This window comes from Sinohyriopsis cumingii, chromosome 9, assembly GCF_028554795.1.
Source record: "Sinohyriopsis cumingii isolate HCF-2022 chromosome 9, ASM2855479v2, whole genome shotgun sequence".
Lineage (NCBI taxonomy): Eukaryota > Metazoa > Mollusca > Bivalvia > Unionida > Unionidae > Sinohyriopsis > Sinohyriopsis cumingii.
Window position 1 is genome coordinate 67575235 of NC_142969.1, and position 15066 is coordinate 67590300.

Genomic DNA, 15066 nt, shown 5'->3' on the forward strand with positions numbered 1-15066 from the left:
TACGCAATTTGTATCCCATTTCGCAAAAGCACGTGCCATCTTCTGGAGAGCACACACCATGATTACAGTTACATACATTTGTACAGTTCGTGCCAAAGGTGCCTTGAGGACAGGTAATGTTGCATGAGGCACCTAACCAGCCAGGCAGACACCTGTAACAAGAAGATCGCTTCAGTTTGATTTACTTTTTATTTCTCGCGCATTTGCAGGCATTTTATCTGTAGACATCTGATGAATTGTTGAAATACTAGCTTGAATTGTAGGTTATGTGCAATTAGTGACTAGTTTTTCTGTGCTTGACCCATACTGGGATACGTATGCGCATGATCTTTTTTGTTGCTTTCCTGTCTTGCTACAACGTACTTCTATGTATTTTTTATTTAAATGTACGTAATTTTCTTTGCGCATTTGCAGGCAATATTTCTGTTATACTTTTACAAGTCCGATGATTTTCCAAATATTTGCTTCAGTTTTTGATTATGTTCAGTTAGTTACTAGTTTTCAAATGCTTTTCTATGTAATGACCCATACCGGGAAATGTATGCGCATACCTTTTTTGATGCGTTCCTTTTTTGTTACAGTGTATCTTTATCTATTTGAGCTCTAACTTTTAAATGGGTAATAGGATGAAAATGGTGATATACCGTTAATCTCTATGCAAGTAGATGGTGATATACCGTTCATCCGTATGCAAGTGTGCATCAGCCATGATAAGGTAAATGAAATGTACATGAACCTAACTGTTTGAATTACTTGTCCCTTGTCTATGTAAAAAGATAATCTGTTTCAATGCAGAATTGGAATCCTTCAACATTTAATGCAAAAGGTAAAGATAAATACTTACTGACAACTTGCAGTAATATGGTCACAGGAAGCACTGTGTACGCAGTTACAGCGAGCTGTTTCGGAATAAATAAACATTCAAAAACTTATTTAATTAAACAATAAATCCTTGGTGGAGAAATTTACCTACACGTTAGAATGCTTAACCATTTGAATTTGATCAAACAAAATGACCTTTCCCACGCTGATACTGCCTCTAATAGTCTTGCCACTAACAACTAGCAAAATATTAGCTTTGCATGACTTGATAAAAATGTATCCCATGGAATTTTATTACAATTGCGACATAAGTGAATATTGCCACTTTCCTTTGCATATGCGTCTGTGTTAGTATTGTGTGCATGCATGCTTTTGTGTGCGTTTGTCAAAGCTCAATAACATTTGAGTGCACTAAAATACAGTAGTTAAAATAATCAGAGCACACCTCCCCGCTCCTCTGTACCCTACACTGGCTCTCCATTCGATCCAGAATCAAACACAAAATTTGCTCTCTGTGCTACACTTCACTGTCGGACTCTAGTCCAACATACCTATCCGACCTCATCCATGTGTACACACCAGCAAGATACTTACGCTCCTCTTCTGACAATGATATACTCATTATTCCCACTATGAAAAGAAAGTCATATGAACAGCGTTCTTTTGCATACCAGTACCCAGCAACGTGGAATGAATTGCCCACTGAACTAGACACAAAGACACAATGATCACATTCAAGAGGGCTCTCACAACTCACTTATTTCGACTGCAAGAACAAACTTAAAGACCTAATAATGTTTCTTACCTGAAATATTCTCAGCATGTTTTTTTATTTTTTAATGATTTTTTTTATTTCATGTTATTTGTTTTTGTAATAATATTATTATGTTTCTTTACTTATAGGTGTTGTTTAATGTTGTTGAGCGCTTAGAGCTTCTAAAGATTAGGCGCTATACAAAGTCCTCATCATTATTGTTATTACTATTACTATTATTATTATTATTATTGTATGCAATGCTCTTTGCTTGTATAGAAGACAACGTTTTGGTAACCTATATCCAGTTCCTATATACTGAACAAACAATTATCTTTTGGCTGGAATAGATTATGTACAGCGGAGTAAGAATTAATCCGATATAGGCTCGCGGATTTATAGAATACATCTGACGCTCTGTTCCGTGGATCGTAGTAGGCGAATGACAGAGGCTTGAACTGTGGCGGTTGAATCAATAGCGTTTCTGATGAGGGTGCAGATTCTACTCCTATAATCCAATCACTGTGAGTTGGTTACCATTGTGTGTTCTTTGCAAGACACATTACTTCCTTTTCTTTTATACTAAAAATCCTATTTATTCTTGTAAATGTTTAACGCTGACATAACCTATTTCTGGCATCTTTTATATTTTAAAAATCTTATTGCAACAAAAGCTATCAAAACATACGTGACTGCCAAAAGTATTAAAGTGAAGAGAATCATATGTTGGGAAACAAAAACTTACACTGGCAATTTTGTCCATAAAATCCATCCGGACAAATATTTTCACAGACTTCCCCAGTGAACCCTGGTTTACACTGGCACGCACCATCCGTGCGATTACACGAATCAGTATTGGCTGGCGTACATTCGCAGGCATTCATACAACCACTACCCCATCTACCTTCAGGGCATGGCTGTGAATATCAGAACAAAATGTTATACCATTTTTGGAATTATCATTGTATTTACAATAAAATAGATGAATCAAACATATTGTATAATCGTCATCGTCATCATCGTAATAATAATAATAATAATAACAATGATAATAATAATGCAAGTATTATAATATCAATCAAACATATAGTATCATCAACGTAAGAAAAATAATGTATTGGAACTTTTTCTGCTCTTGTGATTGTTTTTTCTACTACTAAAATAAGTTTTTATTAAGTTTTAAAATTATGCTTCTTCGAGAATGTTTACCATACCACATTACGTTAGGAATATTAACCTAATACATCGGGGTCACAGGTCAAAGGCTCGCTGACTAATGCGCGTGGACAAAAGCACGCGACGACAAAAGTGCGCAAGGCATATATTATACAGTTATTATCTCAAATAAATAAGCAAATATTCGCTGTTTAAAAAATGTTCAATATTATTAATATCAGTGTCAGTATATTAGTTATATCACTGTTCAAAATGCAACGTTATGCACATAATCAACAAAATCTATGATTTTTTAATTTTTACAAAATGAATTTGGTATTTATAGTTTTCTAGACTTATACTGCGTAAATATGCACCTTGATGCCTGCTCAGTGAAAACAGTGGTTTAAACCAGTACTTTATTTCTAATCAATATTGAGTGTAGACACATTGATGTCTGCTCACTGGAAAGAGCGATCCAAACTATTAGTTTATTTCATTCGAAATGAGACATTTATCAATCAAAGTCATAATAAGATTACAGGTTTATAGTTTATGTTGCACGCTTTTGACATGCGCGCATGTTGACGTATATATTTTGCTTCGCGCTTTTGTGTCGGCGCGCATTTGTCGGCACGCTTTTGACCTTACGACTAGGTGCATTCTTCGGAGAAACATAATTTGCTTAAAAAAGTTGTTTTCTCCTTTGAATAGGTTCCACAATCACACGACGTTAGGAGAATAAGTAATAACAGTAGGGGATGCTGAACAACCGGCCTCTACCTTGAGTATACTTATGGAGATGAGTGGCTGGATTCCCCATATGAAAGAAACCCTGTTCACCTAATGACCTAAACAACACAATCCGAGATCAAATGATAGATGAAGTTAAGATCTTTTCGCCTATAAAAATGTTCATTGGCGAATCCAGGGAATTTAAGGTGCTGTGTTGATTGTTCTAGTTGTGTCTGGTGACCATCTGTTCTGCTCACACCGGCAATACCAGATCCAACGTTTGTCTCTGTGACGTTATATCGCTGAGGCAAGAACTCGAGAAGGTTGAATCTGCTTGCCAGTCATCAGCTTCTATAATGTGTCGGATCGAAACATTGCACTCGAATGCGAGGCTTGCAGCAATAACTTTAATCTCATGAGCAATAATTCTCATGAGTCAACTGTGATCTTGAGAGATCTCTGAGTATGCCGAGAGTCTAACCATCTCAGCCACTAAGCAAGGGCCTATTGGGTGATATCTTGTTTTCTGCCCTTGACCGAGAGAAAGAAACGTTCGCTCCAGCCACAACTTGTCTCTGTGCATCACAAGTAGTGCTTGAGGGCGCGGACATGAGCTTGCATGACTGCCACTCTCGATCTACCTATGAAAAAGAGAACGAATGAGGACTTTCTGGTTACCTACGGATGGCAACCTATTCTTGGCAACGTGGTGTAAGAAGGATTACCGAACTATCCGTTCCAAACTGAAGATAGTTCTGGTCAACTGAAAGGGCATGTACCTCACTGACTCTGCATACGTAGGCTGAAGCTATCATGAAACTTGTCTTGTATGATAGAAATTATAGCAAAGGATACGCGAGAGGTTCAAACGTGAGCTGAGTCAAATTAGCTCCCGGACAAATTTCATTCTGGAAATAATGCAATGGATGTTGGTCGCTGAAGATATGACAATTTGCTAACAGATCGTATGGATCTTTATCATACCTATTATCACATCTGCCGTGATGTCGGTTTGTGTCCGATAACACAGACCAATATTCTTTGCTAGTGATCATAGACATCTGTTTCTCCTCAAAGAGCCATATAAAAATGTCGGCCAATTGAAGGAATGAGGCGCAGAAAGGGACGATGTGATGGGTTTGACACCTGTCTATAAATACACGCCACTTTGAAGGTTTGATATGTTTTACTCTCAAGGCAGACATGATAAGAGCCAAGCGTGTAGAAGGAGTCAGTCATGGCAGGGATGGAGCACACTCAACAGTGCTTGAGTGAGAAGATTCTGATTTGTGGTTGGGAATCTTCCTGGGTAGATCTAATAATAGTCCGAGTAGATCGGAGACGCAGGACTTCTCTCACCTGAGAGGGGTGATTAGAAAAATCTTGCAATTCTGACCCCGTAACTTCTGTATTCTTGTTGATATGAAGAAGTGGGAGGGTAGGCAAAGGCAAAAACCCCTTCCAACTGATCGAGAGCGCATCCACAGCCCAGGCTTCTGGGTTTGGAATAGGAGAGACAGGTGGAAAACGTGTGGTTCTACCTCATCAACAAAAGCTCTATCATCAATCGTCCCAAGAAAGCGCAGATCCGGGAACAGTTTACAGGGTTGAGCGACCATTCCATGTGAAGGACATGACCCCTTCTGAATATGGTGTAAGCCAGGGTATTGAGCCTGCCGGGGATATGTCTGACATGCACATTGATACGGAGACGGTCGGAACATAGTTTTCACTGCCATACCAGGACACAAAGAATGGATGACTTGGTACCCCCTGATCGACGAGGAAAGCCACCACTTCCGAACCAGATTAAGACTGTTTTGCCTAAGAGTCAATCTTCACATAAGTGAAAGGCATTGATTACAGCCTTCACTTCCTGGATGTTGATGTGTAGAGACCGCTCCGCTGTCTTCCACTTGCCATTTACAGTAGCAAAGTCAGGCAAAACGTGGGCACCCTAACTTTACGTTATGGTGTCAGTGTAAACTGTTATTTCCATTGGGGCATCTCCAGAACGGTTCTACTGGACAGCCAACGAAGGCAATGAGGATCGAATTTCTCGCGTGATAGGCCGCATTGAATGATCCGAGGATACGCAGGAACTACCTCACTGGAATACGACGTTTGTGTAAAACAGACTCGGCCTACTCTACTGTTTTATTGACGCGGACATCAGCGGTGCGCACAAGGTTACATTTGGTGAAAATACTCCATACCCAGGTGGACAAAGTTCTAGGATTGATAATGATCGGACTTTTCCCAGTTCACTAGAAAATCTAGGTGAGCCAGAAGAGAAAGAAGATCGTTACTGCTTTGAAACAAAATCGAGCGTACCATGTGTTTCTGAAGGATGTTCTCCAGGTACTCTGCCATCGCTGTTGAAGACATCGACTGGAACAGAGACGACGAACCCATAATCTGAATGAAAGCCAAGGAGCTGATGTTGTGGGCAAAGGAAAGAACTGTAAAATGGTAGACTGTGTCTCGGTAACAAAAGCGAAGATACTTGCGTGAATCGGGGAGAATGGGGATGTGAAAATATGCGTTTGTAAGGTCGGAACGTATGGCATATCATCCCCATCGGTCGTTGAGGCGGATTGACCTCGATATCTCCATTGACCTCCAAGTCTAACATGGAAGATATTGCCACGATGTTCCCAATCAGCTTAGACGTAGCACGGAACACCTTTCTTATCTACTTTGTGAAATAATAGACCCAACATGTGAACTGCTGAGCCGTTCTTGTCTAAAGCTGGAAGGTCCGTACAGAAGGCGTTGGAGTGCGTCCGATCGCAGCGCAAGGTGAAGTTCGCTGAAATCTGGCTTTCCCAAAAGAATGCCTTTGAGTTGCCATGTTCGCCAAATTCTCTCTAATCTTTGCCGGATGGGTAAGAAGCTAGACTGACGCGTATCCCTCTTCTCTCCAACATCCACCGAAGCTTTGACTTGTAGACTTCTCAGGTGGAAAGAGATGGGGGCATTCGAAAGTGGTTAGCATACGATAAATGTCCTCAATGGCATTCGGTCCGCTCCAAGGTCAGGTTGTCGTAAGACTGGTTTGTCCGTGACTCCGTTCGGCCGTATGTGTCCAAGAAACGAGTTCTCTCTTGAGAATAAGCATTGAGTAACCTAATATCCGTCATCGCGGCAATGTTGGCATTGTCGGCGCAGCCGTCCTTTCCAGTACTGCCGGCTGGTTTAAGCGGTATGAGGTCGATCCAGTGACTTCCTATATATAGATATGTCTGTCAAGCCAGCACATATGCCGGTCGCTCCAAAGTCGTGGCTCAATGGACAGATTTATCATCGAAATTGCGGATGAAGTAATTATATGTTGCTGGCTGGCCTGTTAGACTCACGGATCTAACACTAATATCCCTACCAAAAGTGTGTTGTTGAACAATTACGGCTATAAGGTCTACATGTTAGGACGGCTGGACTACTGATAAAGTCGGGGTAATTACCATTGCCGGCTGAAGGGTTGTTGTCGGTACGGCTGTATTATTATTTGGGTCCAGCTGGTATATCGTTAATCCCATGCCCGACAACTTACAGACCCAAAGGCCAAACTCTGACATGTGGGAAGGCTTACCCCAGCTGGGTTACGTAAAATTTGAGACAAATGCCCCTAACGTATCAGTAGGATAAAAAATATAGAAAGAGAGGGATGATTTTCTCCGATTGGGGAGCTGCGTCTTCGTTTGTCTGGTGTTCCAAGTGACCGGTATTGTTCAGCGACGGATGGTCCCTTCATTTATCCTCTCCGTTTCTTGACGTAGCGGTATCTGTTGGCTCGGTGAGACGAACTTTAGGGTGGGAGAGGGGGAGTCCCAGTGTCTCGAACAAGGCTTGCCTCGGTGGATAATTTTGGGTGGAGACTTACGATGTCAGAGTTATCCTGCCTGTCCTCGACCGACTCTCTTTCCCCTTTGCCGCTTTCTTAAGTACCGCATTCCACGTGCTTCTCTAACAAACACTGCATGTTTTGCATGTTGAATGAGACGTACGTTTTTTAACATGCAGTGCAGAGATCATGAGTCCTCCATGGTTTTAAGTCTCTTGCATTCATGGACTTAGACGACATGGCCATGAAAAGACACAAGAGAAAAGAAAAGAACAAACTAATGCATAAATAGTAATGGGTTCAAATTATTAAACGCTAGAAGACACTGTCTTAACAGACGCATAATAAAGGCGCCATAATGTTATTTAAACTATCAAACCAGAGTGTATAATAAATAATATGGTCGTGCATAACATGCTATTAGTAGTGTTTGAAATCACTACAACGCATAAGATCAACAGACATATAATTGAAAGAGTCGTGACTTTATACTAATGCCTATTGACTAAATATTAATTTACCATAAGACAATCAAAACAGCATGAAAATTAATATGACCTTAAATATCAAGATACACAAAATTATAGATGAACGAAAACATTTAATTTCATGCTCAGCACAATATGACCTTGTGGAAGTCAATGATAGCGTTGCGGGACAGTCTTGCACAGGAAGTCATACTAAGTAACAAAATCAAATTTTATCAGGGGACAAGTAAATCCAGTGAATACATCCAAAACGCTTGATGGTGGGCCTCTAGATAAGAACAGAAAATCTGAATTGTTGGACGCTATAGCACTGTGTGTGCAACAGTGAAGCTTAAAACTGGCGACAACTGGTGGTATCAAGGGGAGGTAATGAGCATTAGTTACTACCCATTGTCTATCAAACAATAGACATGATAAGATCTTATGTCACGTGTTTAGGCTTGATAAACAGTAACATAAGAAAGATTGCAAACATCAAGCTTTGCGTAATATAACACTTTATTCCCGTGGAAACATTCCGGAAATATGAAGATATATGAACTTACTGTTTCCAGAATCAAATTAAAAACTAATCCAAGAATAATCCACGAATACAATTTTTGAAGTCCTAATAAGGAAATGTGTTAATGATTTCAAGTTCGAGTCCTGACGAAGAATCCAAGATGGAAGATGATTACATATGATATAACTTGAACTGCGTTGTTGTTGTTGTTGTTGTAGGGTTTAACGCCATTTTTCAGCACACGATAGGCTATAGATGGCGGCCAGTATTAATGGTGGAGGAAGAACCAGGGAAATCTCAGGAAAGAACCACCGACCCTCGAGAAGCTACTGGCAAGCTTTCTCACATATCCACATTGGCCGAATCCGAGACTCGAACCCATGCAGACAGAGGTGAGATGGCAGTGATCCGTAACGAAGAGCGCTTTAGACCATTCGGCCACTCGGGGCCCCTTGAACTGCGTTGAAGTCTACAGTTCCTTGTAGAAACACAATAATTAATCCTCCGGTCATGGAAATCCAACTAAAATTTTCACGAAAAGTCCTTGTTCAAGAATATGAATACAATAATATTTCCAATAAAAAATAAATTAATCATTCAGAGCCCAATTAATCTGAAGAAAACTTAACAAATAACTCAAAATCTCAAAAATTCAATACTGGTCACAACAGAAGAAAACAACTTGACATCAAGTGTTTAAAAGCCCCAGACTCTGATGTCTCTCTCTATCAACATCACTATTAACACGAAGTATTTCGCAAGTTCGGAAATGCCTAATTGCGAATTAGAGGATCACGTGACCCTCAATCAAGGCCAGGAATTAAATCAACAATCGAAACAAGTGTTTCTGTTATTAGATATTTATGGAAACATTCAGGTCAATCTGAATTTTCTGGAAAACTTGAAATTCCCTGTAAACAAAATTACATTGCATTGACATGTTAAAAAATAAAAAGATTCCAGAACCAACAAGCAATCAAATTAAATCAAACAAAATTAAATCAAATATACGTAACAAAGACGATATTCGTGTCTTTTAGGGCTGGGTTCGATAAGTAGAAGGTTCATATTTCTAACGTAATGTGATTGAAAACTGAGAAATAGTTTAGTAATACAAATTTCTTCTTGTTCTTCTTCTTCTTCTTGCTCCTGTTCTTCTTGTTCTTCTTCTTCTTATTATTACTATTATTACTATTATGATTATTATCATTATTTGGCAACTGTTACTAATACTATTGCTATTGTTTGTTATTGTTTGACTAACCTGATCACATCGACTGCCCTTAAAACCGGGTAAACAGTTGCACTCGATTTGGAAAACAGTTTCTGTTGAACCGCTTGTATCACAGTTTCCCCATTTAGGCTGAAAATTACAACTTTTCAGATAAATACATGGATATTTCTGGAATAACATATTTTGCATGCAGTGAAATATAATGTGTCAGAAATTTCAAGCATTCTTCATTTATTATTACCTTGGCATAATGTATTACTACCGATTGCTATACAATATTATTTCAAGTGTCAGTATTCATTTAAAATAAAGTTGTACAGATATTGTACTGAGGTATGCGGGGTCATGATCACGTGATAATCATGGTGAACATTTAGAAAGAAAACGTAGAGTTAATAAACAGATTATTCAACATGTCTCTTAGAACGTGCAATGATGATTATACTACTGTCAATCGAACTCAGGTAAACGCTAATGACTTGAAACGTTTCATAAATATCTTTGAATGCCATAGAATAATTATATACCATCACGTTATATGTGATCATCGTACATGAAGTTACACGAATTGCCCTTTGAAATTAAACTTTTCAACCGAGCAGTATATGTCCATTACGTGACATGCAGAGAAAATGGCTGAATATATACATACAATTTCATATTCATTTCTAAGGAAGCTAAATGTTAGACCGGCTATCGACTACAAAATTACATACAAAGCCTAATAAAAAAATCAGTATTGTATCTTAAAATGAATCTAATAACCATTTCGATACCCCATATATCCTGCGTTTGCCTTGTGTAATTCCACAGCTTCATTACAAAAAGTACATAGGTAGCACAATCAGTTCTCTCGAAAACCAATGACCATAGCTTATCAAGCATTGGCCGTATTTCCACAGACTTTACAGGTACGAGACAGTGGAAAATATAGTGAATCCAACATGCCCCATCCAGTTACCTTACACCAAACATATAGGCTTGAATCACATAATATGAGACAATGCTGATATCAGCGACAGTATGACGTCAATATATATATATATATATATATATATATATATATATATATATATATATATATATATATATATAACATTTAAATAGACGCCTGTCTTGTATTCAGCTTAGCATTTATTCAATATTCCTCCTCACGTATAAATGATAATTTCCTTTGCTCTAATGCCGTGAATTGGCATGTGATATTTTTGCATTATTAATCGCATCTATTCCTATTTACCACATGCACTGACATCAAGCGCCTAAAGTTTGAGGCAGCTCATTCTGCTACCGGTCCTGGTTTTGCTGTCTATTGAGAGCAATGATATCCGAAGATACCTCGGTCACCCATGTTACCGTGGCAACACAAGATGCAACTTTCTTGCAGAAACGCCGGCTGTTTTGTTTCATTTTTCTTGGAATTTGGAAAGTGTTCGTGCGTGTGTGATTTAAATATTTAACATAATTTTAACAATTCTTCGGTCACTTTGATGTCTGCTTTGTCACAGTTTATAGTGTTGTCTAGCACAGACATGTAACATGTCCCAACCAGTCACAATGTCCTGACACCAGGACGATCAGTCCTAGAATTAATAGCTCATTGTTGAGTGCCAAGTGAGACAGCTGCTAGTACCGTTTTTAAAAGTCTTTAGTAAGACTCTGGCGGGGATCTAACCCGCGACCACCCGTATTTGTAACGGAAACTAGATATGTAATGACTATAAGTCAGCAACTATACCACTGCTATTTTATAAGCTGAATATTTTTATTCTTTTGACTAAAGTCAACACCAAAACCACCAAATTGGCAGCTCAAAATGTGTCTGACCCCTGAGTCGATTTATGTACAGGCCTTCTAGCAGTTAACTCGTGTCATTTTCGAGCAGTTTGGACACCATTTGTATTGTCATGAAGCGTTCAAAAACAAATTATTAATGAAACCAAAAAAAGACAAGGTATATTGGATAAAAAAACCTAAATAATTAAAACAAGCATGCAGGCATGTGATCAATTATTATGTCAGTTTATAAAACAGATACATACACATATTTCTTAATTTGGACGATACCACAGCGTGATTTCGTTGAAACACTTAGCAGGATATGTATAAATATAACACAAAAGTCGTTATTACTCAAATTATTTGATGGTTTGCTCAAAGGGTTCTCGAAGTGTAGACTTACTTCTCAGACCTAGTTCAAACAACTAGCTGGAAGGCTATGGAATAAGAATAGTAGCCCTGTTCGCAGGCCTAACAACTATCTGGAAGGCTACAGAAACCGAATAATAGTAGCCCTGGTCGCAGTATTATCTAACAACTAGCTGAAAGGCTACGAACGAAGAATAGTAGCCCTGGTCGTAGTTCTATCTAACAACTGGCTGGGACGCTGCTAAAGATGAATATTAACCCTGGTCGCAGTTCTATCTAATGACTAGCTGGAAGGCTGCGTAGGATGGATAGTAGCCCTGGTCGCAGTTCTATCGAACGACTTGCTAGAAGGCTACAGAAGACGATTTGCAGCCTTAGAAAGAGTTCAATCGAACAACAAGCTGGAAGGCTACAGAAGACGATTGTCAATTTATGTACAGGTCTTTTATGACTTAACCTGTGTCAATATCGAACAGTTTGGACACCATTTGTATTGTCATCTAGCGTTCAAAAACAAGTTATTATTGAAACTAATAAATGACAAGGTATATTGGATAAAAAACATGAATAACTTAATACAAGCATTTAGTCATCTGACCAATTATTATGTCAGTTTATAAACAGATACATACAGATATATGCTAATCAGGACGATACCACAGCGTGATTTCGATGAAATATTTATCGGGAAATCTTTTATTTGTTCCTGACTTATAGCAAAATATGAACATAATAGTAAAATAAGATCAATGTTGTGTATAAATAAAACACCAAATTCGTTACTAATCAAATCAGTTGTTGGTTTTAATGTGTTCTCGAAGTGTAGACATACTTATCAGACCTAGTTCTATCTAACAACTAGCTGGAAGGCTATGGAATAAGAATAGTAGCCCTGTTCGCAGGTCTAACAACTATCTGGAAGGCTACAGAAACCAAATAATAGTAGCCCTGGTCGTAGTTCTATCTAACAACTGGCTGGAACGCTGCTGAAGATGAATATTATTCCTTGTTGCAGTTCTATCTAACAACTAGATGCAAGGCTGCGGAAGATGAATAGTTGCCCTGGTCACAGTTCTGTCTAACAATTAGTTGGAAGGCTAGGGAAGATGAAACGTAGCCCTGGTCGCAGTTCTATCTAACGACTAGCTGGAAGGCTACAGAAGATGAATAGTGGCCCTGGTCACAGTTCTAACGACTAGCTGGACAGCTGCGAAAGATGAATAGTAGCCCTGGTCGCAGTTCTATCAAACAACCTGCTAGAAGGCTACATAAGACGATTGTCAGCCTAAGTAGCAATTGTATCTAATGACTAGCTGGAAGGCTACGGAAGACAAATAGCTCTAGTCGCAGTTATATCTAACGACTAGCCGGAAGGCTGCATAAGACGAATGGCAGCCCAATCCGCAGTTTAATCTAACGACTACCTGCAAGGCTACGAGAGATGAATGATAGCACTGGTCGCAGTTCTATCTAAGAACTAGCTGGAAGGCTACTAGTGGCTCTGGTAGCAGTTCTATCTAACAACAAGCTGGCAGGCTACAGAAACTGAATAATAGTCTTGGTCGTAGTACTATCTAATGACTGGCTGGAAGGCTACGGAAGATGAATTGTTGCCTTGGTCGAAGTTCTATCTAACAACTAGCTGGAAGGCTACGGAAGATGAATAATAACCCTAGTCGCAATTCTATCTAACAACTAGCTGGAAGGCTAGGGAAAATGAATAGTAGCATTGATCGAAGTTCTATCTAACAACTAGCTGGATGGCTACGGAAACTGAATAATAGTCTTGGTCGTAGTACTATCTAATGACTGGCTGGAAGGCATACGGAAGATGAATTGTTGCCTTGGTCGAAGTTCTATCTAACAACTAGCTGGAAGGCTACGGAAACTGAATAATAGTCTTGGTCGTAGTACTATCTAATGACTGGCTGGAAGGCTACGGAAGATGAATAATAACCCTAGTCGCAATTCTATCTAACGACTAGCTGGAAGGCTAGGGAAAATGAATAGTAGCATTGATCGAAGTTCTATCTAACAACTAGCTGGATGGCTATGGAAACTAAATAATAGCCCTGCTCGTATTTCTATCTACCAACTAGCTGGAAGCCTGCGGAAATTAAATAATAGTCCTGGCCTCAGTTCCATCTAACAGCACGCTGGAATGCTATGGAAACTAAATAACAGTCCTGGTCGCAGTTCTAACAACTAGCTGGAAGGCTACGTTAACTAAACAATAGTCCTGGTCGCAGTTTTATCTAACAACTGGCTGGAAGGCTACTGAAACTAAATAATAGCCCTGGTTGCTTAGAAACAAGCAGAATATGAAGACAAGATGAATTGCAAAAGAAATGCAATAATTAAACTTTTCAAATGACATGGATGTTCTGTTACGGCATGGTGTGTAGATATTCAAGTGTAAGTTTTATATCAGTATCTTCTTTACATAAATATAGCTACTAATATGGTCAAATATTCTTTTCAACATAACTTCTTTGAATTTTACAGATTACAACGTTTTTTCTTTTCTTTTACAAATTTCAGTCCCTAACATACTATCTTTCTTTTAGCACAACTCGGCGTGCATATTAATCATGTCAAAAAGGCATTGGAACGCATGGTGCTTGCTAACTGAACTGGTCAAATAGGCACTAGAAATAGTATCATTTGCTAATTTAACTTGTCAAAGTAGCACCGGAAGAACAGATTTTACAAGTAATTAATTCTTACTTTTGAAGTATTTGCTTCGGCTGTGACACACCATTCGTCGCACTTTGGATACAGATTGTAGCCAGTACCAGGCACAGCAGGAGGTGGACCAAACACCTGGATCCTATTTGACCCTCCACATGTCTGCTGGATGTCACCCCTGCAAGGTGTGCTGCACTCACTGAAAAGATATAATGCACGGTTCAGATACAGAATTTTTGTGTGATTATGATTTTTAACTCAGCTTTAACATTTTTTCAGTCATATTGCTATGATTCTGCAGTGTCACAGTTTAAAGTGATGTCTAGCACTGGGGCATCATGCCAGAGACATGTAGCATGATGTACCATCAACTTACATTATGGACCAGTCCTAACACTAACCTCTTAATGATGAGCGCTTAGCGAGGTATCGGTTAGTATTATTTTTATAAGCATTTGGTGTGACTCGGCCGGGAATTGAACGAACGACTTCCCACAACCGAGGCGGACTCTTTAACCAGAGCCGTCAGATTCAAATACAGGCATCTAATGACTTTAGGATACCGGATGATATAACATCACCTAATAATCAGCGTACGTATCACATCGCGAACATGGTGAATAAAAACATGTAACATCGTCAGTTGGTGTCACAAATAACCAATGCAAAGCCAGTCGAGGGATGTTGTAAATACGC

The 15066-nt window shown here is 39.1% G+C and overlaps 1 protein-coding gene across 10 annotated transcripts in view; it reads right to left on the reverse strand.

Annotated features, from left to right (window-relative positions):
- The window catches only part of LOC149791957 (uncharacterized), a 153420-nt gene that overhangs the window by 52737 nt on the left and 85617 nt on the right, over positions 1 to 15066 (reverse strand). For 9 of the 10 annotated variants that reach the window (XR_016423457.1, XR_016423458.1, XM_089970474.1 and 6 more), the window contains 5 exons: positions 14410 to 14569; positions 9565 to 9663; positions 2322 to 2493; positions 845 to 899; positions 4 to 152 (listed from right to left, as the gene is read on the reverse strand). Coding sequence is in view for 8 of the 10 variants with exons in the window: in XM_089970474.1 (XP_089826600.1) it covers positions 4 to 152; positions 845 to 899; positions 2322 to 2493; positions 9565 to 9663; positions 14410 to 14569 (635 nt within the window). In the remaining 2 variants the exon portion in view is untranslated. The remainder of the gene's footprint in view (positions 1 to 3; positions 153 to 844; positions 900 to 2321; positions 2494 to 9564; positions 9664 to 14409; positions 14570 to 15066) is intronic. The other variant, XM_089970476.1, reaches the window with a different exon arrangement.